At 48.5% G+C, this 21,771-nt stretch overlaps 2 protein-coding genes across 2 annotated transcripts; both read left to right on the top strand.

Annotated features, from left to right (window-relative positions):
- Positions 1 to 6,357: 6,357 nt before the first annotated feature.
- LOC143788595 (uncharacterized) lies at positions 6,358 to 8,173 on the top strand. The gene is made up of 3 exons (XM_077278379.1): positions 6,358 to 6,472; positions 6,673 to 7,071; positions 7,483 to 8,173. Exons 2-3 carry the CDS (start codon positions 6,673 to 6,675, stop codon positions 8,011 to 8,013), a joined length of 930 nt encoding a protein of 309 aa, XP_077134494.1. The 5' UTR covers positions 6,358 to 6,472; the 3' UTR covers positions 8,014 to 8,173.
- A 2,785-nt stretch (positions 8,174 to 10,958) lies between these two features.
- Positions 10,959 to 13,541, top strand: LOC143787372 (uncharacterized). The gene is made up of 5 exons (XM_077276042.1): positions 10,959 to 11,352; positions 12,069 to 12,152; positions 12,234 to 12,344; positions 12,421 to 12,507; positions 13,342 to 13,541. Exons 1-5 carry the CDS (start codon positions 11,085 to 11,087, stop codon positions 13,473 to 13,475), a joined length of 684 nt encoding a protein of 227 aa, XP_077132157.1. The 5' UTR covers positions 10,959 to 11,084; the 3' UTR covers positions 13,476 to 13,541.
- The last annotated feature ends 8,230 nt before the right edge of the window (positions 13,542 to 21,771 follow it).

Genomic DNA, 21,771 nt, shown 5'->3' with positions numbered 1-21,771 from the left:
CAATGGGGTTCAGGTCTGGAGATTGGGCTGCCCATGACAGGGTTTTAATGTGGTGGTCTCTTAATTTTTGCCAGAGCTGTACAGGGAGTTGTATGTTTATGTAATACAGTTGTATAAGACGGTGACCTGACATTGCAATTGATCATTGTACTAAACTTGTTGATGTATTCATGTACTAATGATGATTTTGGTGATGCATTCCTGTGCAGATGATGGTTCTGATCATGTATTATTGCACTGATGGGGTTTCAGGTGCTGTATTCATGTACCATTACTGGTTTTGAACCTGTACACATATAGCAATTCATAACTTGTGAGATAAGGTGATACATTCCTATGTTAATAAAGTATTATATCATTACAACATCTGTATTTATGTTAGGAGTATTAATTATAAAATTAAGCACTGTTGTATGTCTGATCCTAATAGTGTGTAATATGCTCGTCAGGATTCGGTTTTACTTGCTAGTCCCAGCGGTCATCATCATATGACCACTCAAAAGTGATTTATGCACATCAGCAGCGTAGCTACTGGGGGTGGCAGAGGATGTCAGTAACTCCAGGCCCCTGACTTGGGGGGCCTCACCTGGAGTGATCACCACCCTTAACTGCTGTACAAGCCAATACAGACTCTGCAGTAGAGCAGGGAGATATGATCTCCCTGCACTGTCACTCTCTGTTCTGTAGGCCTCAGGTCACTTTGGGCTTGCAGCCTGCAGAACACCAGGCTCTGGGAAGAGAGACGTGATGACGTTACTGTGCCGGGACTCTGGTGTCTTGTGCCTGTCCCGGCATGATGACGTTACTGCGTTGGTGAGCCCAGGACTTCCCGCTGTCTGACGCTGGACTCACCGGAGTTAGGTAAGTATATTTTTGTTTTGTATTTTAATATTGTGTAAGGGTCATTATACAGAGCAAGGGCCCTCATACAGAATGGGGGCAACTAAGGGGGTCATCATACTGAGTGAAGACTATTAAGAGAGCCCTCATACATAGTGGGGAATACTAACGGGGCCCTTATACATAGTGGAGGCCACTCAGGGGGCCATCATACAGCATGGGGGCTACTAATTGGGCCATCATGCAGTATGGGGGCTACTGTGAGGCCATCATACAGTGTAGGGGCCATGGGAATACTAAGGGGGCCCTTATACATAGTGAGGGCAACTCGGGGCCATCATACAGCATGGCTGTTACTACAGGGACCCTCATACAGAGTGGGGTCTACTAAGGAGGCCCTCTTACAGAGTGGGGGCTATTGCGGAACCTTCATACATAACGTGAAGAATATGGAGATATAATTTAATGTCAATCATTTGTATCCTTGGTGTCATGAGATTATAAACCCCCCTTCAGTGTGCAGCTGTAAAAGAACCCACCTTCAGTGTGCAACTAGCTCAGCAGGGGACGAAGCCTCAAAAGCTGTGAGTGACAGATCTCACACCTTGACCAGCTCAGAACAAGACAAAGGCCTGTTTGCCATATACACTCACTGGCCACTTTATTAGGTACACCTGTCCAACTTCTTGTTAACACTTAATTTCTAATCAGCCAATCACATGGCGGCAACTCAGTGCATTTAGGCATGTAGACATGGTCAAGACAATCTCCTGCAGTTCAAACCGAGCATCAGTATGGGGAAGAAAGGTGATTTGAGTGCCTTTGAACGTGGCATGGTTGTTGGTGCCAGAAGGCCTGGTCTGAGTATTTCAGAAACTGCTGATCTACTGGGATTTTCACGCACAACCATCTCTAGGGTTTACAGAGAATGGTCCGAAAAAGAAAAAAAATCCAGTGAGCGGCAGTTCTGTGGGCGGAAATGCCTTGTTGATGCCAGAGGTCAGAGGAGAATGGGCAGACTGGTTCGAGCTGATAGAAAGGCAACAGTGACTCAAATCGCCACCCGTTACAACCAAGGTAGGCCTAAGAGCATCTCTGAACGCACAGTGCGTCGAACTTTGAGGCAGATGGGCTACAGCAGCAGAAGACCACACCGGGTACCACTCCTTTCAGCTAAGAACAGGAAACTGAGGCTACAATTTGTACAAGCTCATCGAAATTGGACAGTAGAAGATTGGAAAAACGTTGCTTGGTCTGATGAGTCTCGATTTCTGCTGCGACATTCGGATGGTAGGGTCAGAATTTGGCGTAAACAACATGAAAGCATGGATCCATCCTGCCTTGTATGGAGCATCTTTGGGATGTGCAGCCGACAAATCTGCGGCAACTGTGTGATGCCATCATGTCAATATGGACCAAAATCTCTGAGGAATGCTTCCAGCACCTTGTTGAATCTATGCCACGAAGAATTGAGGCAGTTCTGAAGGCAAAAGGGGGTCCAACCCGTTACTAGCATGGTGTACCTAATAAAGTGGCCGGTGAGTGTATAGCCCTACTGAAACTGCAGACAGCTTCTAGAACATTCCAGAAACATAATTTCATAAAGATTTGTGGAGATAGTGAAACATCCTAACTGTACATCGTGTACATTTCCAAGATCTCTGAATATGGCAAACGCCGGCCTGTGTCTCGACCCGTTCTAGCAACAAAGGGTATGGATATACATAGAACTACTAGTAGAAACCAGATAGCAAAACTGTGTTTGATCTTAAAGCGTAGCTTGGGTCCTGCCAGTTACAGTGGCGCCAAAACCGCCTCTTTAGGACTGTCTATTGAGGGATTATGACCGATCTTAGGTTTTGGAGGTTTTTTTTGCAGAGGTAAGAGGATGAGATTTAGGTTCAGCCCAGAGGGCAGAAGGGGAGTGACCTAAAGGGGATAAAGGCTAATGTAAGGCCATGTAGTCTCTCTCTGTTATGCATGCAATCCACTTCGACAGTGGGGGCCACGCAAGTAACGTGCTGTGAAGGACCAAGGAGACGGCAGGCAGCCCTTGCCCTCTGCGGCCCAGGTCACACATGATCGAACATCATCTGGTAATTGAAATGATCCATCTGCTTATATCTTTTGTCCTACCACTATTGTATTTGCATATCTGACCATATGTATAGTATATACATACCATATATGTATAATCATTGTGTATATAGTGAAATAGTGTCTAGTGCACACGTAAGGCGATCAAATATATAATTTAACCTTGGGTTGCTCTTTTCTCTCGATCCACGAATCTACACATCCTTTTCTCAGTTTAACTTTCCATACTACCAGAGCTGGTTTCTGGCCTGATATAATCCTGATGACAGGGTTTATATCCAATGGGAAACTGGTGGCAGTCCTACTGGGCTGACTAGGCCCTGTTTTACTGGTGCTACTGAAAGGGGCCTATCAACCTGTCAGGGTTGGGAGCGAGTGTAGGGCACCGTCAGTGACCACGTGGGCCACCCTGTATGGACAGAGGACGTCTGTGTAAAACTATACCAAGCTGACCTTACATGTCCCCAGGGGTTAAGTTGGTGACAGTGTGGAGACCGCATTACGTGATCTGTCTGACATAATAGTGACGTCACTAGGGGTGGTGAGGTGTGGGATCATCACATGTGGTGGCAGTGGTAGGATTCTGCGTTATCTCTCTGGTGCCATCCTTCACAAGTGGTGGCAGTGATGGGATTCTGCGTGATCTCTCCCATGTTGTGCTTCACAGGAGCTACTAAGGGGGCCCTCATACATAGTGGAGGCCATCAAAGGGTCATCACACAGCATGGTGGCCACTAAGGGGGCCATGCTACAGTGAGGGGTCCATGATACAGTGTGGGGGCCCTCAAAGAGTGCAGGTACTTCTAAGGGACCATTACATGGTGTGGAGCTAATAAGGGGCTATTACACAGAGTGGGGTTACTAAGAGGCAATTATATAGTGTGGGTGCTACTGTGAGGCAATTCTGCAGTGTGTAAGCTACTGTGGGCTCATCATACAGTGTGGGGACTATTGTGGAGGCATCATGCAGTTTGGGGTAATATACTGTATATAGGAGAATTGTGGGGTCAAGATACTGTGTAGAGGGTAGCTGTGGGACATCCTACTGTTTAAAGAGGTCTATAGGGACATCATGCTGTATAGAAGAGAGCTGTGGACCCATCATACTGTCTATAGGGAAGCTGGGGGCATCATACCTTGTAGAGGGAAGCTGTGGGGACATCATAATGAGTATAGTTAAGCTATGGGGACATCATGCTCTATTGAGAGTAGATGCAGTCCCATTACACTGTGTATATGTAAGGGTCAGCCAGGACTGTAGTCATGGCCAAGGACACAGGGCTTTTGTGTCCTGGCCTCCCCTCACAGAAAAACAACTTTCTTCTGTCAGCATACCTGTGTCTTCTCTCTCCTCACCATCAGGAACTCCTCTGCGGTGTTGGGAACTTTCTGTAATCAATTTCACAAGAACTGAGACACAGTCCGGGTCAATTGCAAAACGAAGAACTTTACTTGACACGCTTTGCAGCACATTCTTGTCAGAATCAGCATAAACATCAGGCTTCATACAGTACACATCCTGCATCTTCCTTGTACTCAATTCTACGTCCTTCAGTACATTACGGAGTAATAATGTCTTAGGCGGTACCGCAGTGTTCTCCTTGTCCAGACTCACTGTTTCTGGGATTTCCCTCATCCGTTTCGCACCGGATCTGAGTATCTGCCCATGCAATTATCTACCATATCTTGAACCATCTGTGCCCTGTACTTTCCTGGACCGCTTCTTTTCCTCCACTCCAAACTGCTGTAGCTCTGCTGCTGTACACCATCCTTCTGTCCCTATAGGACTCTGAATGGCTGTGTTCTCTTTTCAAACGTTACGTGGCTGCTGCTGTGTCCTGGGCTTAGTGCCCATATAGATGCTTCGGGTGCCTAGACCCTACTGAACTCCCTAACATATGCACACTTGCTTACCACACAGCAGCCCCTCCTACAATTAACCATTTACTTACACTAAGTTCCCGTATACATTATGTATGCTATAGTACCCCATCTTGTGGCCATAACTGGACACTACGCTTTCTCTGTTCTACACATAGCATCAATACAACAATATAACATATAAAATATATTTAACAAGACACGGTAATACACCTAACAGTATAGCAGCACCATTGTATAAGAGTAGTAATACACTAAATCCTGTAGCAGTACCAACATGCGTTAACAAATAATCCAACAATAATAATCTGTGGGCAATGGGAAGAAGCAAGGGTATAAAAGTAATATATCAAACCCCCTACATATATGAAAGCTGTGGGGACATTTTACTGTATGTAGGGAAGCTGTGAAGGCATCATACTGTGTATAACTGAATTGTGATCCCATCGTACTGTATATAGGGGATCTGCAGAGGACCCATCATACTGTGTATAGGGGTATAGGGGAGCTATAAAGGGGGAACTCAGAGGACATTATGAAATGTTAAGTGGGCACTTATTGGAATAGGGTCACTTTGGGTATTGTGCAAATAGGGGGCATTATTATATTCTAGGGGGCAACATATGGGCACTGTTTTCTATGGCACTTGGAAAGGGCATTAATATATTCTAGGAGTCAGTTTTATTATCTATCTCTTTTCCTTCTACTCAATGAAGTAGGGCTGTAGTTTTGCACTGAACTCTGAGAGAATAAAGGTACCGTCACACTAAACAACTTTGTAACGATAACGATAGCGATCCGTGACGTTGCAGCGTCCTAAATAACGATATCGTTAAGTGTGACACGCAGCAGCGACCTGGATCCCGCTGTGATATCGTTGGTCGGGGCTAGAGGTCCAGAACTTTATTTGGTCGTTAGGTCGGCTTGTATCGTCATGTTTGACATTAAAAGCAACGACGCCAGCAACGATCAAAGGGGGGCGTCGCAGCGTCTCGTTCTAGCCAGGTAGGCGTTTAACATTACAAAAAGAGACACCCTCAGTCGTGATGGCATTAATCATTACGCCACAAAAGGTGACATCTTTTCTTTTCAATTTCAACTAAAAAGGAGACACTATAACGTAAATCACATTAAAAAGGAGACGCCATACAATACTGAGATTATAAAACGGGACGCCTTTTAATAGGATTTCATTTTAAGGAGATGCAATCGTGACATACATAAACAAAGGTGATGACTCATAACAGTACATACCAAACGAGACACCTTTGTACATTACAAAAAGGGGGCTTTTCCAAAACATTTAATTAAGAAAGGTGACGCTTTTCAGTACAAAAGATGACGGTCTGGGAGGTGTCATGTACATTAAGGGGGCTCTAACAATACATTACATTAATTAAATTGGCCTGGAATGACTGGCTGTGACACCATCTACCTGTGAACGCTGATTGGCCATAGTGGGATCTATAGCTGCGTTCCGAAATATAAAAAAAAGCGACTCTATAGTCTTGCCTTTGGGATCACTTGTGCGTCCTCCGCTACTTGTGCGTCATATTTTGCAAACCAGAACTCTGCAACGTCTTCATTCTGTATCCTTCAACAGTGCAATCCAGAACTCTGCAACGTCTTCATTCTGAATCCCATAACTACAACAGTAAGTTATATTTTTGTGCTGTTTGTTTCATTTGCCATGCAGCAATGCTAATTTATGTGTATTGTAGAGTGATGTATACGAGATCTCTGCAGAGATCCGTTTGAGCGTGCAAGTTTTTAAACAATTACGCTGTTGCGCTTGTTGGCAGCCATTTTGAGCGTTAAATTTCTTAATGTAACTTAACTATTTCTTTCTTTCAGATGTCTACCAATGACAATGAATTTGTGCGGGCACTCATTGATATGTACCGCTCCCTGCCCTGTCTGTGGAAAATAAAGTCTGCGGATTACAGCAACCGCAACTTGAAGAGAGCTGCATACGAGAAGCTGGTGGCCCTTCACAAAGAGCATCAGCCCACAGAATCTGTGGATGAAACGATTGTGCGTAAAAAGTTACAGGCTCTCCGCACAGTCTACAAAAAAGAGCTGAACAAGGTTGAAAAGTCCAAGAAGTCTGGGGCCGGAGCCGACGACGTGTATGTGCCAAAGTTGTGGTACTTTGACCTGCTGGCGTTCACACGGGACCAGGAAATCCCTCGCCCGGCCCAGACTGTGACAAGTCTTTGTGCGCCATCAGCTGAAGAGTCTCCTGACGAGCATGTAAGTACCCCCTAGCTTCCCTGCTTGTAGGATGCCGTGTGTCCTATATGTATGTGAGACTGCATGGTTTCCAATTATAATAATTCACGTTTTTCATGTTTAATCCACCAGATAATAACAGTTGCCACTTCCTGTTCAGATAACTATGTCCAAACAGTCCTTCCCAACCTTTTCAATGCTGTCTTATTGCAAAAGTCTACTATAATGTAACTTTTTTGTCTTCCGCACAATCGTGCAGTATAGCCGGCAAAAGTAGTTAAGCTCTGTAACCCCTGTGGTTTTCTACCTAGATAATAACTGTTCCTCATTGCTTCCCACGCACGGGCATACTGGTGTTGGGGAGGTGGGGGCTCTTTAGGGCTGTGATGTTTGTATGTTATTGACTTTTTATTTTTTTTTCTGTACTCGCAGGTGCCTCCTGAACAGCTCGATACACTGGAAGGGACCGATAGCGATACCCCTCATTTCTCCGCAAGCCCGTGTGTTGAGGAGCAGACAGGTGAAAAGCGGCCATCTCGCAAAAGAAAGGCAACTGCAGGTCAACCGGTGGATCTCCTGGCACTGGCCAACAAGATAATGATCCAGCATGACACAACCCGGCTCTCCGGCTTTCCAACCTTCGTAGGGGAACGGTTAAACAGTCTGGACCAGACCCAGCGAAGAAACGCGGAGAGATTGATACTTGAGGTGTTGAACGCGGCAGACGCTGGCAAACTGAGTGACACTTCAATGATGACCATCGGCGACCGTCAGCCCAGTGGCCAGCTTTATTGGGGGCCTCAGCAGGAGCCCATTCACAGCACTCCTGTCCGCAGACCGGCCCCACCTCATTTGCAGTTCCGTACACCACCTCCACACCCTTCTTTTGGTGACTATTTGCAAGGACCTTCTACGGCCACACAGCCGTACAGCGAGATTGACAACTACTATCAGCAGCTGTAGTGTTCTTGGACAGAAACCAATAGACTTCCGTTTCATAAGCACTTTATGCCTTCCCTTTTTTTTTATTTATTTATTTTTTTTTTTAACTTTTGGTTACTGAGCCACATTTTTCCCAAGTTACGGTTGTAATATGTTAATAAACTTTGTAAGCTTTACATGTAACAATTTATTTTGATTTATTGTTTACTGTGTCACATAATGTATGAATGAATATATATATATATAGCAGGGGTGAGACACATGGGGAGCGTCATGGGTAGAGAGATATATATGGGATGGCAGGGGTGAGACACATGGGGAGCGTCATGGGGAGAGAGATATATATGGGATGGCAGGGGTGAGACACATGGGGAGCGTCATGGGGAGAGAGATATATATGGGATGGCAGGGGTGAGACACATGGGGAGCGTCATGGGGAGAGAGATATATATGGGATGGCAGGGGTGAGACACATGGGGAGCGTCATGGGGAGAGAGATATATATGGGATGGCAGGGGTGAGACACATGGGGAGCGTCATGGGGAGAGATATATATATGGGATGGCAGGGGTGAGACACATGGGGAGCGTCATGGGGAGAGAGATATATATGGGATGGCAGGGGTGAGACACATGGGGAGCGTCATGGGGAGAGAGATATATATGGAATGGCAGGGGTGAGACACATGGGGAGCGTCATGGGGAGAGAGATATATATGGGATGGCAGGGGTGAGACACATGGGGAGCGTCATGGGGAGAGAGATATATATGGAATGGCAGGGGTGAGACACATAGGGAGTGTGATGGGGAGAGAGATATATATGGGATTGCAGGGGTGAGACACATGGGGAGCGTCATGGGGAGAGAGATATATATGGGATGGCAGGGGTGAGACACATGGGGAGCGTCATGGGGAGAGAGATATATATGGGATGGCAGGGGTGAGACACATGGGGAGCGTCATGGGGAGAGAGATATATATGGGATGGCAGGGGTGAGACTAGACTAGATAGATATATCTTCATGTAGACATTGAAACAGAAAATGAATTTAATGGGTCTTCAACCAAATGGAACACGAGAGCACATCTACCCCAAAGAATGTAGTGCATAATACATGCTAAAAGTTATGACACGTAATGACAACAGTTGTGCTACTGCTGAAGATGCTGCCATGGGACAGCCCCTGGCCCATTGAAAAAGTTACAGTACTTCTCCCTGCAGATCATAGCATCATCAGAGTTCCTTCCGGATCCCAGACTTTCCAAGCCAGAAACCCTGTGCTCGTCTAGACGCCATTCGCCCTGGGTTACATCTCCGTTTGCAGGGTCAACAGAGTCAACATACTGTGGAGGGCTGTATGCACTGGCATCACGGCGGTGGAGAAAGTTGTGCAGGACGCAACAGGCAAGCACCACAGAGTCAATAGACGTTAGTTTCATGTTTAGTGGAGTGTGGAAAACCCGAAATCGGTTTGCCATAATGCCAAAAGCATTCTCCACAACGCGGCGAGCTCTGGAAAGTCGGTAATTAAAAATGCGCCGCTCCGGTGTCAGAGTTTTCTGGGAGAAGGGCTTCAGAAGGTTGGGATGCAGTGGGAACGCCTCATCTCCGACAAACACAAAGTTCAGGTTTTCAGTAGTGTCGCTGTTGGGCGGCAAGGCCAGTTTGTGTTCTTTCAAGCGTTCCCCAAAATCGGTGTGCTCCAAAACTCCGCCATCAGAAACTCTACCATTGATCCCTACAGCCACACTTATGAATTCATAGTTAGCATTAACGAGGGCCATGAGAATAACGCTGAAATAACCCTTATAATTGTAATAAAAAGAGCCAGAGTGTGGTGGTTGGGTGATGCGGACATGTTTCCCATCCAAGGCCCCACCGCAATTAGGGAACTGCCACTGCTGCTCAAATCCCTGGGAAATCTGTTGCCAATCATCCGGGGTCTCCGGGAAAGGCATGTAAGTGTGGTGTAAAAAAGAGATAATTGCTTTACATGTCTCTGGGATGAGGACGCTGAGCAGGGTTCGGGAAATAGCTGCGCAGTAATGCAAGTCTTGCATAGACCTGCCAGTCGCCAGGAACCGCAGCGTGACAGCCAGTCTCTCATCCACAGGGATAGCAGCTCTCATCTTGGTATTTTGCCGCCTGATATAAGGTTCCACACCTGCAAGCAGCACATTAAATGAATCCTCAGACATTCGCAGGTAGTTCCGGAAATCATGCGGGTTGTTCTCCTGCAGTTCCCTTATAAGGCCCATATGGGAAAATTGATTTCTCTTCTGCAGCCACTGTCTGGTCCACATGCGGCGCTGTCGCTTTGCACGATTGTTTCGCGCTTGAGCCTCCAGCTGGTTCTGAGCTTCTAGCAATAACGCAGCCGCAACAATCACAGGTACATCCGAAAGAGACATGGCAACCTGAGAAAGGAAAAAAAAAAATAAAAAATAAAAAATTACTACATATGATTTGTTTAAGTGACACAAGACATTCAACACTGTAATGTAGCGTTTACACATATGTTTTTGTGCCGCTTATAAGGCAAAGTTAACATTAGCGTTGCGTTTGGCGCTTCCGCGGCGATGCATGTGTCATGCGCCCCTATACTAAAGATGGGGGCCGCATGGACATGTGTTGCCCTAGTGTTTTGTGATGCATGCGTCAGGGTGCAGAGGACACCGCATGATGCAGTTTTTTGGTGCCCCTAAAACCATTTCAAAGTTAATGCATGTGTCACAAAATGCTGCATTGGTAATGCATTTACATTTGCATTCTGCGTTGCGTGTCCGACGCTGCACCGCTCAACAAAAAATGTTAACAAAAGATTAAAGGTACAATACATATACATGGCTAATAAACAGGGTTGACACAACAGCCGTTCCCCATGGATACCCAAGCCACTGAAACACAGAAACAAGAACGATGAGCGCTGCGGCTTGATAACAAGAACGCCAAAAAGAGATTTGTGGAGCCGGCGTAACAACAGCGACGCTGTGCAGAAACGGAGACGCTACAGCGATGCGGATCGCGCGGCAACACGCCTGAGTCCCTCCTCTGGGCGTGGTTAGGTGGTTCAGCGTTGTTACAGGCAAAATGGCGGCGCGCCAACGTTCAGCTCCTCTGGGGCGGCCTGAACTTGCATTTTTTGTGCAAAAAATGTATGCCCTGGATTATGAGGGCCTGGAGTCTGGACCTGCCCACCCCAACCTCCACAAGCAGGAGGTGCTGCGCCGCATTCGGCATATAATGGAGAGGAGGTTCGGCATCCGCCGCAGTGCGCTGCAGCTGCGCAAGAAGTGGGCTGACCTCCGCTACAAGACCCCACAGCTTCTGGCAGAGTTGCGGACGGAAACAAGGCGTGGTAAGTACCAGTATGGGGGAATCGGGTGCGGCGCGGTGTGTACGTCGTAGTGTGTGCGGCGCGGTGTGTGCTCCGTATTGTATGTGACGCGTTGCTGTGTGTGCTCCGTATTGTTATTCGGCGCTGTGTGTGCTCCATATTGTGCACGGCGCGGTGTGTGGTCCATATTGTGCGTGGCGCGGTGTGTGCTCCGTATTGTGTGTGGCGCGGTGTGTATGCCGTAGTACTGTGTGCGGCGCGGTGTGTGTGTGTGTGTGTGTGTGTGTGTGTGTGTGGGGGGGGGGGGGTTTGCGGGCGCCGAAATGAATTCTTGCCCCGGGTGGTAGAAACGCTAGATACACCTCTGGGTTGGAATGTGAAAAATGGTCAGGTCAGGGGTTACAGAATCTCCACCGAGATATAAAATTTTGGGATGTCCGCAATTGCCGTGCGGGGGAATCAGGAGACGCGCGCTGCCGTGAGGCACTTCCTAGTTATGCAATAATACGTGTCTCAGGCCAGGCAGACCATTCAACACCAGAGCCCCCAGACAATGCAGAGTCTAGCATCACTGGGAAGAGTGATCTCTATTTTCTGTATATGTACGTACATTTGGCGACTAAAAAATTCATTTGGCTCCTAACTTTTGCCGCCAATGGCGCCTAGGTATTTTTTTTACATTCTGGAGGCCTATACTTTTGGTGTCTAAATATTGCGGTTCTTTCATGTTTGTGTAGAGAGACATCGCAGGCAACAGGCACCAGCACCGGCCAGCATGCCTTCATCCGCCACCAGCGGCAGCCCACAGCCCGGGACATCACGTATGTTAACCATCATTCTTTGCAATTTTATTACTGCATACGGAAAATTAGAGGGGAGCTAAAATATTGTATACATTACAGACGCAGTAAGGACCAGGAGCGATAGCACCCCACCGCAGGCCACAACACCACCCTTCCGCCACTCATCATCCTCCCCCGGGTCGGCGGCATTCTCCCCAGAGGCCACCATTCGTAAGTGACCAAAACTGCGAGTGCTTCACCACACCGTGTTCAATTGTTAACCAGATATGTATTTGCTTCCTTTTAGCTGCGGCAGCTGTGGCACGAGCGAGGGGATGGGAGGTGAGCAGCTCTTCCACCTCTTCCGGGGATGAACAGCCGGCGTCCCTTCTACGTAAGTATACAGACAGTGGGAGGGGTTATCGGTGGGATGTCACATTTGACTAGTGTTGAGCATTCCGATACCGCAAGTATCGGGTATCAGCCGATACTTGCGGTATCGGAATTCCGATACAGAGTTCCAATACTTTTGTGGTATCGGGAATTGGTATCGGATCCATATTCATATGTAAAATAAAGAATTAAAATAAAAAATATGGATATATTCACCTCTCCGGAGGCCCCTGGACCTTACCTATGTAACCGGGAGCCTCGGTTCCTATAAGAATGAGCCCGTGAAGGACCTGCAATGACGTCGCGGCTTCTGATTGGTCGCGTGAGCGGTCACATGAGCGGTCACGCGACCAATCAGAAGCCGCGACGTCATCGAAGGCCCGTCACGCACTCATTCTTAGGAACGGAGACTCCCGGTTACATCGGTAAGGTCCAGGGACTTCCAGAGAGGTGAGTATATCCATTTTTTTTTTTTTTTTAATTTTACAAATGAATATGGATCCCAGTGCCTGAAAGAGTTTCCTCTCTTTCAGACCCTGGGAACCATTCCGATACTTTGCGTCCCATTGAAATGCATTGGTATCGGGTATCGGTATCGGCGAGATCCGATATTTTGCCGGTATCGGCCGATACTATCCGATACCGATACCAATGCATATTGGAAGGTATCGCTCAACACTACATTTGACAATGACAAGATCGATAAAAAAAAAAAAAACATTCTCGCCCTCTGGGACAGGACCAAATTGAGTGTGTAGTAAATCTCAGGGAATGTTCACACATGCCGTATTTACAGCGTAATCACCGTCCGTTCTCCGACCTCTTCTATCCACAGAATCGACCACCTTGAGAGAGCTGCTGGCCAAGCAGAAGCGGCTGGAGGGGACAGCAGAGCGCCTGCTGAAGCAGGTGAAACAGCAGGGACGCACGCTGCGACACCTGTTAGCCCACCGCCGTGGGAGGATTTAGTTTTTTTTTGTTTAAAAAAAAAAAAGTTTAAAAAGTTGTTTTATAAAAAAAAAGTTATTACCTTTATTTTGTGTGCTGTTTCAATTTACTAGCGGAGCAGGCCAGGGCCAGCCAAGCCAAGGCAGACACAAAAGAGTTGGTTTACATTTCCATAAAGTGTGCAAAAAAAATGGCAGACAGCGCAAAAGAGTTTGCAAACAACATCCTAAAGTGCCTCCATCTTGTGCGTCCGCTTGCCAGATGCACAAGATAGCTGCCAGAGATGTTTTATACATCATTATACTGTGTACGTAGATAAGCATTGCTACATAGCCATAACTATACACAGAAGAAACAAACAACAACTCAAAGATATTTCTTACCGTTGATGTGCAAGAAGAGAACCGATGAAGACGCTGGCTGTATAGAATACGGCGTTCCGGACAGAACGTTCACGGGAGAAGAGATCGTAGCTGGTGAAGGACGCTGGATAGGCAGAAGAACGTGAAGACGCAGCTCTCAGACAATATGAATCAGTCGCTGTAGAGTCGCGGTTTATATTCCGGGACGCCGGAACGTCACATCCTGGGTGTCGCCCAGTGGAAAAACACACCTATCTGGCTACGCTTGTAATCCATCAGATCGTTACCACTGCTGTTTGACATGGAGCAAACAACCAGCGAGAACGATCCGTGAGTCGCTGTCACGTCACTGTATCGCTCCTGTATCGTTCGGAAGTTGGTGTGTTTGACGTCTCTACAGCGATCTAAACAACGACGCTGTAGCGATCGCGTTTTGGTCGGATCGTTGTCTATATCGCTGCAGCGTCGTTTAGTGTGACGGTACCTTTAGGAAGAGCAGCTGGTCGGCACGTGAATGTGTGTAAATCACGTATGAGCAGTTGCATGATGACTACTCAAATCACTTAAGCTGTGAATATGAACTTGCCCCAAACTGAGTTTTTTCCCTGGGTCTAAGAAACTTAGATTTGCCTATGCAGTATGTATTTGGAGTTTGGGAGGAAACCCACACAAACACGGGTAGAACATACAAACTCCTTGTAGATGTTGCTGGTGGAGGGAATTTGAACAGGGGGGCTTAAGCGCTGGAAAGACACAATGAGTGCTAATGACTGAGCCACCATGCTGCTGATAAGCAGATTGTGGATAACCATTGGTGGCCCTAACAAACCTTGAATAAATGAGCCTCATCTAATTTGAACTTTTCCCAAAACAGAACAACATCAGAGATGATCCAGCATTGCTACATAGCACCATTCTTGGAAAGCCTAGTCCCAAATCGAAACCCCTGGATGGTAAATCTACCAAACTTCCTGGCATAACTCTATGACTACACATATTATAGGCATATTATTATCAATCAGGGGTCTGCGAAGCTGAAGTAGCCATTTTGTTTGTCAACCACGTTTACTAAATATAGATAAGGGAAAATAAAGCGTTAAATGAAATATTTCAATATTTGACAGACTATCTTGTAAGGTGGTTAGGGGTGAATTGGGGAAATGCTCCTTTGCATATGCATTGAAAGGTGTAAAAGCATAGAAACATATAAAATACCACTATGATAGCATTTGTATTATTACTTGTCTGTTTCTTTATTTTAATGATAAATTACTTGCAGATCCAACCCATCAGGTAACAGATTAGCCACCAGCAAATTCATTCTGAAAGGTGGGGCTCAAACCACTTCCATATGTAACCACAATTACTCATAAACACACGAACAGAAAAAAATAAGTGTAAAGCCAGCACTCATTATGTGAGAATCTTACTGAAAGCTGTTGCTATCATTTACTACATATATAAAGGTGCGTCTCACAAAATTAGAATATCATCAAAAAGTTAATTTATTTCAGTTTTTCAATACAAAAGTGAAACTCATATATTATATAGAGTCATTACAAACAGGGTGATCTATTTCAAGTGTTTGTTTCAGTAAATTAGAATACTTTATAACACCAGCTTGAAAAATGATTGTAAAATACGAGATGTTGGCCTACTGAAATGTATGTTCTGTAAATGCACTCAATACTTGGTCGGGGCTCCTTTTGCATCAATTACTGCATCAATGCGGCGTGGCATGGAGGCAGGGGCGTAACTACCGCGGTCGCAGGGGTCGCAATTGCGACGGGGCCCGCAGTGCTTAGGGGCCCGCCCAGTCCAGCAGACTGGGCGGGCCCCTAAGAACTCTGAGCTACAAAATGGGCCGCCGGCCCTTTAAATAAATCTTCTTTACAGGCCCTGGTGCGCGTGCACTCTCAGTGCATGCGCGATCACGGGTGGGACTGCACTTGTCCCGCAGCAGAGCCCCTCCACCGCAGAGAGCCGCAAACCACAACTATGGCTGCAGCTGCTCTGTGCGCACAGGACCTGTGATGAGGTCACAGGAGGGGAGGAGTCGGAGTCACATGATCAAGGGCTTCCGTGTAGTGCAGGACAGTAGTGCAGTGCTGGTTGTCATCGTGCTGGAGGAGGGTAAGCTTTTGTGTGAGGTCAGGAGGGGTTTGTGTGGATGTAGCGGAGCCGTGTGTGTATGAGGTGTACGGAGCGGAGCCGTGTGTGTATGAGGTGTAGGGAGCGGAGCCGTCTGTGTATGAGGTGTACAAGGCGGAGCCGTGTGTGTATGAGGTGTACGGAGCGGAGCCGTGTGTGTATGAGGTGTACAAGGCGGAGCCGTGTGTGTATGAGGTGTACGGAGCGGAGCCGTGTGTGTGTATGAGGTGTACAAGGCGGAGCTGGGTGTGTATGAGGTGTACAGAGCGGAGCCGGGTGTGTACGAGGTGTACGGAGCGGAGCCGGGTGTGTACGAGGTGTACGGAGCGGAGCCGTGTGTGTATGAGGTGTACGGAGCGGAGCCGTGTGTGTATGAGGTGTACAAGGCGGAGCTGGGTGTGTATGAGGTGTACGGAGCGGAGGCGGGTGTGTACGAGGTGTACGGAGCGGAGCCGGGTGTGTACGAGGTGCACGGAGCGGAGCTGGGTGTGTATGAGGTGTACGGAGCGGAGCTGGGTGTGTATGAGGTGTATGGAGCGGAGCCGTGTGTGTATGAGGTATATGGAGCGGAGCCGGGTGTGTACGATGTGTACGGACCGGAGCTGCGTGTGTATGAGGTGTACGGAGCAGAGCCGTGTGTGTATGAGGTGTACGGAGCGGAGCCGTGTGTGTATGAGGTGTACGGAGCGGAGCCGTGTGTGTATGAGGTGTACAAGGCGGAGCTGGGTGTGTATGAGGTGTACGGAGCGGAGCCGGGTGTGTACGAGGTGTACGGAGCGGAGCCGGGTGTGTACGAGGTGTACGGAGCGGAGCTGGGTGTGTATGAGGTGTACGGAGCGGAGCTAGGTGTGTATGAGGTGTATGGAGCGGAGCCGTGTGTGTATGAGGTATATGGAGCGGAGCCGGGTGTGTACGATGTGTACGGACCGGAGCTGCGTGTGTATGAGGTGTACGGAGCAGAGCCGTGTGTGCAAGGTGTACGGAGCGCAGCCATGTGTGTACGAGGTGTATGGAGCGTAGCCGTGTGTGTACGAGGTGTACGGAGCGGAGCCATGTGTGTACAAGGTATACGGAGCGGAGCCGTGTGTGCAAGGTGTACGGAGCAGAGCCGGGTGTGTACGAGGTGTGCGGAGGGGAGCCTGGTGTGTACGAGGTGTACGGAGGGGAGCCGCATGTGCAATGTGTACGGAGCTCAGCCGCGTGTGTAGGAGTAATTATGTGTGGCCATTATACTGTAGGCAATATCATGTGTGGCCATTGTACAGTATGGAGCATCATGTGTGGCCATTGTACAGTATAGAGCACTATGTGTGGCCATTGTACAGTATGGAGCACTATGTGTGGCCATTGTACAGTATGGACAGGGGCGTAACTACCGCGGTCGCAGCGGTCGCCATGGCGACCGAGCCCGGAAGGTCAGAGCAGGGCCGGACTGGCCATCGGGCACGTCTGGCAAATGCCAGAAGAGCCGGTGCCAGTCATGGGCCGCTCGATCCGCCTCCCCCCGCCGCCGCCAACTCACCCCCCCTGCCGTCGCATTCAACTATACCGGCGTCTATGATGCCAGTACAGTTGAATGCAATGACGGAGGAGAGAGCGTCTACAGACACTCCCTCTCCCATCATTCCCCGCTCTGCCTCTGACACTGCGGGTGCACGATGACGTCATATCATCGCGCACCTGCTGTGTCCCGGGCAGACTGCAGCCGAGCCTGAGACCGGAGCAGGAAGCAACGCTGGCAAGAGGAAAGGTAAGGAGAGTGTTTTTTTTTTTTTTTTTACTGGGCTGGGGGCATTCCCGGGGGGGGGGGCGAGAGATGTGGGCTGTGCTGGATATACCACTGTGCGGGCTGTGCTGGACAGACCACTGTGCGGGCTGTGCTGGATAGACCACTGTGCGGGCTGTGCTGGATACACCACTGTGCGGGCTGTGCTGGATATACCACTGTGCGGGCTGTGCTGGATATACCACTGTGTGGGCTGTGCTGGATATACCACTGTGTGGGCTGTGCTGGATATACCACTGTGCGGGCTGTGCTGGATATACCACTGTGCGGGCTGTGCTGGATAGACCACTGTGCGGACTGTGCTGGATATACCACTGTGCGGGCTGTGCTGGATAGACCACTGTGCGGGCTGTGCTGGATAGACCACTGTGCGGGCTGTGCTGGATAGACCACTGTGTGGGCTGTGTTGGATAGACCACTGTGCGGGCTGTGCTGGATAGACCACTGTGCGGGCTGTGCTGGATATACCACTGTGCGGGCTGTGCTGGATAGACCACTGTGCGGGCTGTGCTGGATAGACCACTGTGCGGGCTGTGCTGGATAGACCACTGTGCGGGCTGTGCTGGATAGACCACTGTGCGGGCTGTGCTGGATAGACCACTGTGTGGGCTGTGTTGGATAGACCACTGTGCGGGCTGTGCTGGATAGACCACTGTGCGGGCTGTGCTGGATATACCACTGTGCGGGCTGTGCTGGATAGACCACTGTGCGGGCTGTGCTGGATATACCACTGTGCGGGCTGTGCTGGATAGACCACTGTGCGGGCTGTGCTGGATAGACCACTGTGCGGGCTGTGCTGGATAGACCACTGTGTGGGCTGTGTTGGATAGACCACTGTGCGGGCTGTGCTGGATAGACCACTGTGCGGGCTGTGCTGGATATACCACTGTGCGGGCTGTGCTGGATAGACCACTGTGCGGGCTGTGCTGGATAGACCACTGTGCGGGCTGTGCTGGATAGACCACTGTGCGGGCTGTGCTGGATAGACCACTGTGCGGGCTGTGCTGGCACCCAACACCATGTTGCAGTGCAGGAGACTCCTCCTGCACGGCAACAGTCCGAGGCGTATCTAGGGGAAGGGGGCAGCCGGGGCACGTGAGAGACAGGAAGCAGCTCCAGTCATCACGATGAGACAGCTTCTCAGTCTGTATTTTTCCCCCCTCATACATCTCATGTACGTCTGAATGAGATTGTATTTAAGAGAAAGCCAAAATAACCCCGGGACAGAAGGCGAGAGCAGGGGGGAGGTGCGGGACAGAGCCGCTATAGTCAGAAGCTGAGGAGCTGCAGCCGGTTTACATCAGCCACCCCTGTACCAGAGAGGAGATTGTGAGTTGTGTATGTGAGCTGGTATCTCTGGTGTGTGTGTGATATCTGTAGTATGTGTGTGTGTGATATCTGTAGTGTGTGTGTGATAACTGTAGTATGTGTGTGTGTGATATCTGTAGTATGATGTGTGTGTGATATCTGTAGTGTGTGTGTGATATCTGTAGTATGTGTGTGTGTGTGTGTGTGTGATATCTGTAGTGTGTGTGTGATATCTGTAATATGATGTGTGTGATATCTGTAGTGTGTGTGTGTGTGATATCTGTAGTATGTGTGTGTGATATCTGTAGTGTGTGTGTGATAACTGATGTGTGTGATATCTGTAGTGTGTGTGTGATATCTGTAGTATGTGTGTGTGTGAGGCAGCGGCGTAACTACCACGGTCGCAGCTGCAAGCGACTCTGGCAGGTCAGGGGGCCGTGTGTGCCCTTGAGCCTGTCTCCCTTTTGCTTGTGTCCCCATGTGCCAGTCTCCCTTGCCCATTAGTCCCTGTGTGTCCCCATGTGCCTGTCTCCTTTGTCCCCTTGTGCTTGTGTCAGTCTCCTTTGTCCCCTTGTGCTTGTGTCAGTCTCCTTTGCCCACTAGTCCCTGTGTGTCAGTCTTCCTTTCCCACTTGTCCCTGTGTGTCCCCTTGTGCTTGTATCCCTTGTCCCCTTGTGTCAGTCTCTTGCCCACTAGTCCCTGTGTGTCCCCTTGTGCCTGTCTCCCTTGTCCCCTTGTGCTTGTCCCTTGTCCCCGTGTGTCCCCTTCTGTCAGTCTCCATTGCCCACTAGTCCCCTTGTATCAGTCTCCCTTGCCCACTATTCCCCGTGTGTCAGTCTCCCTTGACCACTAGTCCCTGTGTCCCCGTGTGCCATTCTCCCTTGTCCACTAGTCCCCGTGTGCCCTTTGTGTCAGTCTCCCTTGCCCACTTGTCCCCGTGTGCCCCTTGTGTCAGTCTCCAATGTCCCCTTGTAACCTTCTCCCCTGCCTCCTAGCCCCCATGTGTCCCCTTGTGCCTGTCTTCCTTGCCCCCTTGTGCCCTCTCCCCTGCCCCCTCGTCACCATTTGCTCGTGTCTTTCTCACTGCCCCTGTATGGAGGGGCTGCATTATACTATGAGGGGGGCTGCATTGTATTCTATGGGGGTTACATTGAATTTTATGGCGGGGGGGCCCCATTTGGAAGTTCGCACCGGGCCCCATAACTTTGTAGTTACGCCACTGCATGGAGGCGATCAGCCTGTGGCACTGCTGAGGTGTTATGGAAGCCCAGGTTGCTTTGATAGAAGCCTTCAGCTCGTCTGCATTGTTAGGTCTGGTGTCTCTCATCTGCCTCTTGTCAATACTCCATAGATTCTCTATGGCAGGGATGGGGAATATTTTTTCTGCGAAAAGCCATTTGGATATTGATACCTTCCTCCGGGGGCCATACAAACTCCGCCCACAAAGTACATCCTGACTCTGGCACTGGTTTCAGGACATAATCTTTCATTGCATGCCCTTCAATGTTCAGTAGTGAACACTGCCTGTGTGTGCTAAAAGAGCAAGAAGAAATTAATGAGCTTGTGGCAATCAAAATACAGCTCCTTGCCCAGGAAGGCGGTCCCTGAGAATCTGCTCGGGGGCCTGATAAAAGGTCATCAAGGGCCGTAAATGGCCCTGGGGCCTGAGTTTCCCACCCCTGCTCTATGGGGTTAAGGTCAGGCGAGTTTGCTGGCCAATCAAGCACAGTGATACTGTTGTTTTTAAACCAGGTATTGGTACTTTTGGCAGTGTGGACAGGTGCCAAGTCCTGATGGAGAATGGAATTTCCATCTCCAAAAAGCTTGTCAGCAGAGGAAAGCATGATGTGCTCTAAAATTTCCTGGTAGACGGCTGTGTTGACTTTGGTCTTGAACTTTGGCTTGATAAAACATAGTGGACCTACACCAGCAGATGACATGACTCCCCAAACCATCATTGATTGTGGAAACTTCACACTAGACCTCAAGCAGCTTGGATTGTGGCCTCTCCACTCTTCCTTCAGACTCTGGGACCTTTATTTTCAAATGAAATGCAAAATTTACTTTCCTCTGAAAACAACACCTTGGACCACTGAGCAACAGTCCAGTTGTTTCTCTCTTTGGCCTAGTTAAGACGTTTCTGACGTCTATTAGTCATGAGTGGCTTGACATGAGGAATGCGGAACTTGTAGCCCATGTCCTGGATACATCTGTCTGTGGTGGCTCTTGAAGCAATGACTCCAGCAGCAGTCCTCTCCTTGTGAATCTCCCCCAAAATTTTTAATGACCTTTTCTTAACAATCCTTTCAAGGCTGCGGTTATCCCAGTTGCTTGTGCACCTTTTTCTACCACACTTTTTCCTTCCACACAGCTTTCCATTAATATGCTTGGATACTGCACTCTGTGAACAGCCAGTTTCTTTAGCAATGACTTTTTGTGGCTTACCCTCCTTTTGGAGTATGTCAATGGCTGCCTTCTGTACATCTGTCAAGTCAGCAGTCTTCCTCATGATTGTGGAGCCTACTGAAACAGACTAATGGACCTTTTTAAAAGCTTAGGAAGCCTTTGCAGATGCTTTTTTCTTATTTATTCTATTTTACTGAGATAATGACCTTTGGGTTTTCATTGACTGTAAGCCATAATCATCAGCATAGATAGAAATAAACGCTTGAAATAGATCACTGTTTGTAATGACTCTATATAATAAATG

Source organism: Ranitomeya variabilis, chromosome 8 (genome assembly GCF_051348905.1).
Source record: "Ranitomeya variabilis isolate aRanVar5 chromosome 8, aRanVar5.hap1, whole genome shotgun sequence".
Taxonomy (NCBI): domain Eukaryota; kingdom Metazoa; phylum Chordata; class Amphibia; order Anura; family Dendrobatidae; genus Ranitomeya; species Ranitomeya variabilis.
Note: the sequence above shows the minus strand (reverse complement) of the source record. Positions and strands in the feature narration are given on the sequence as shown.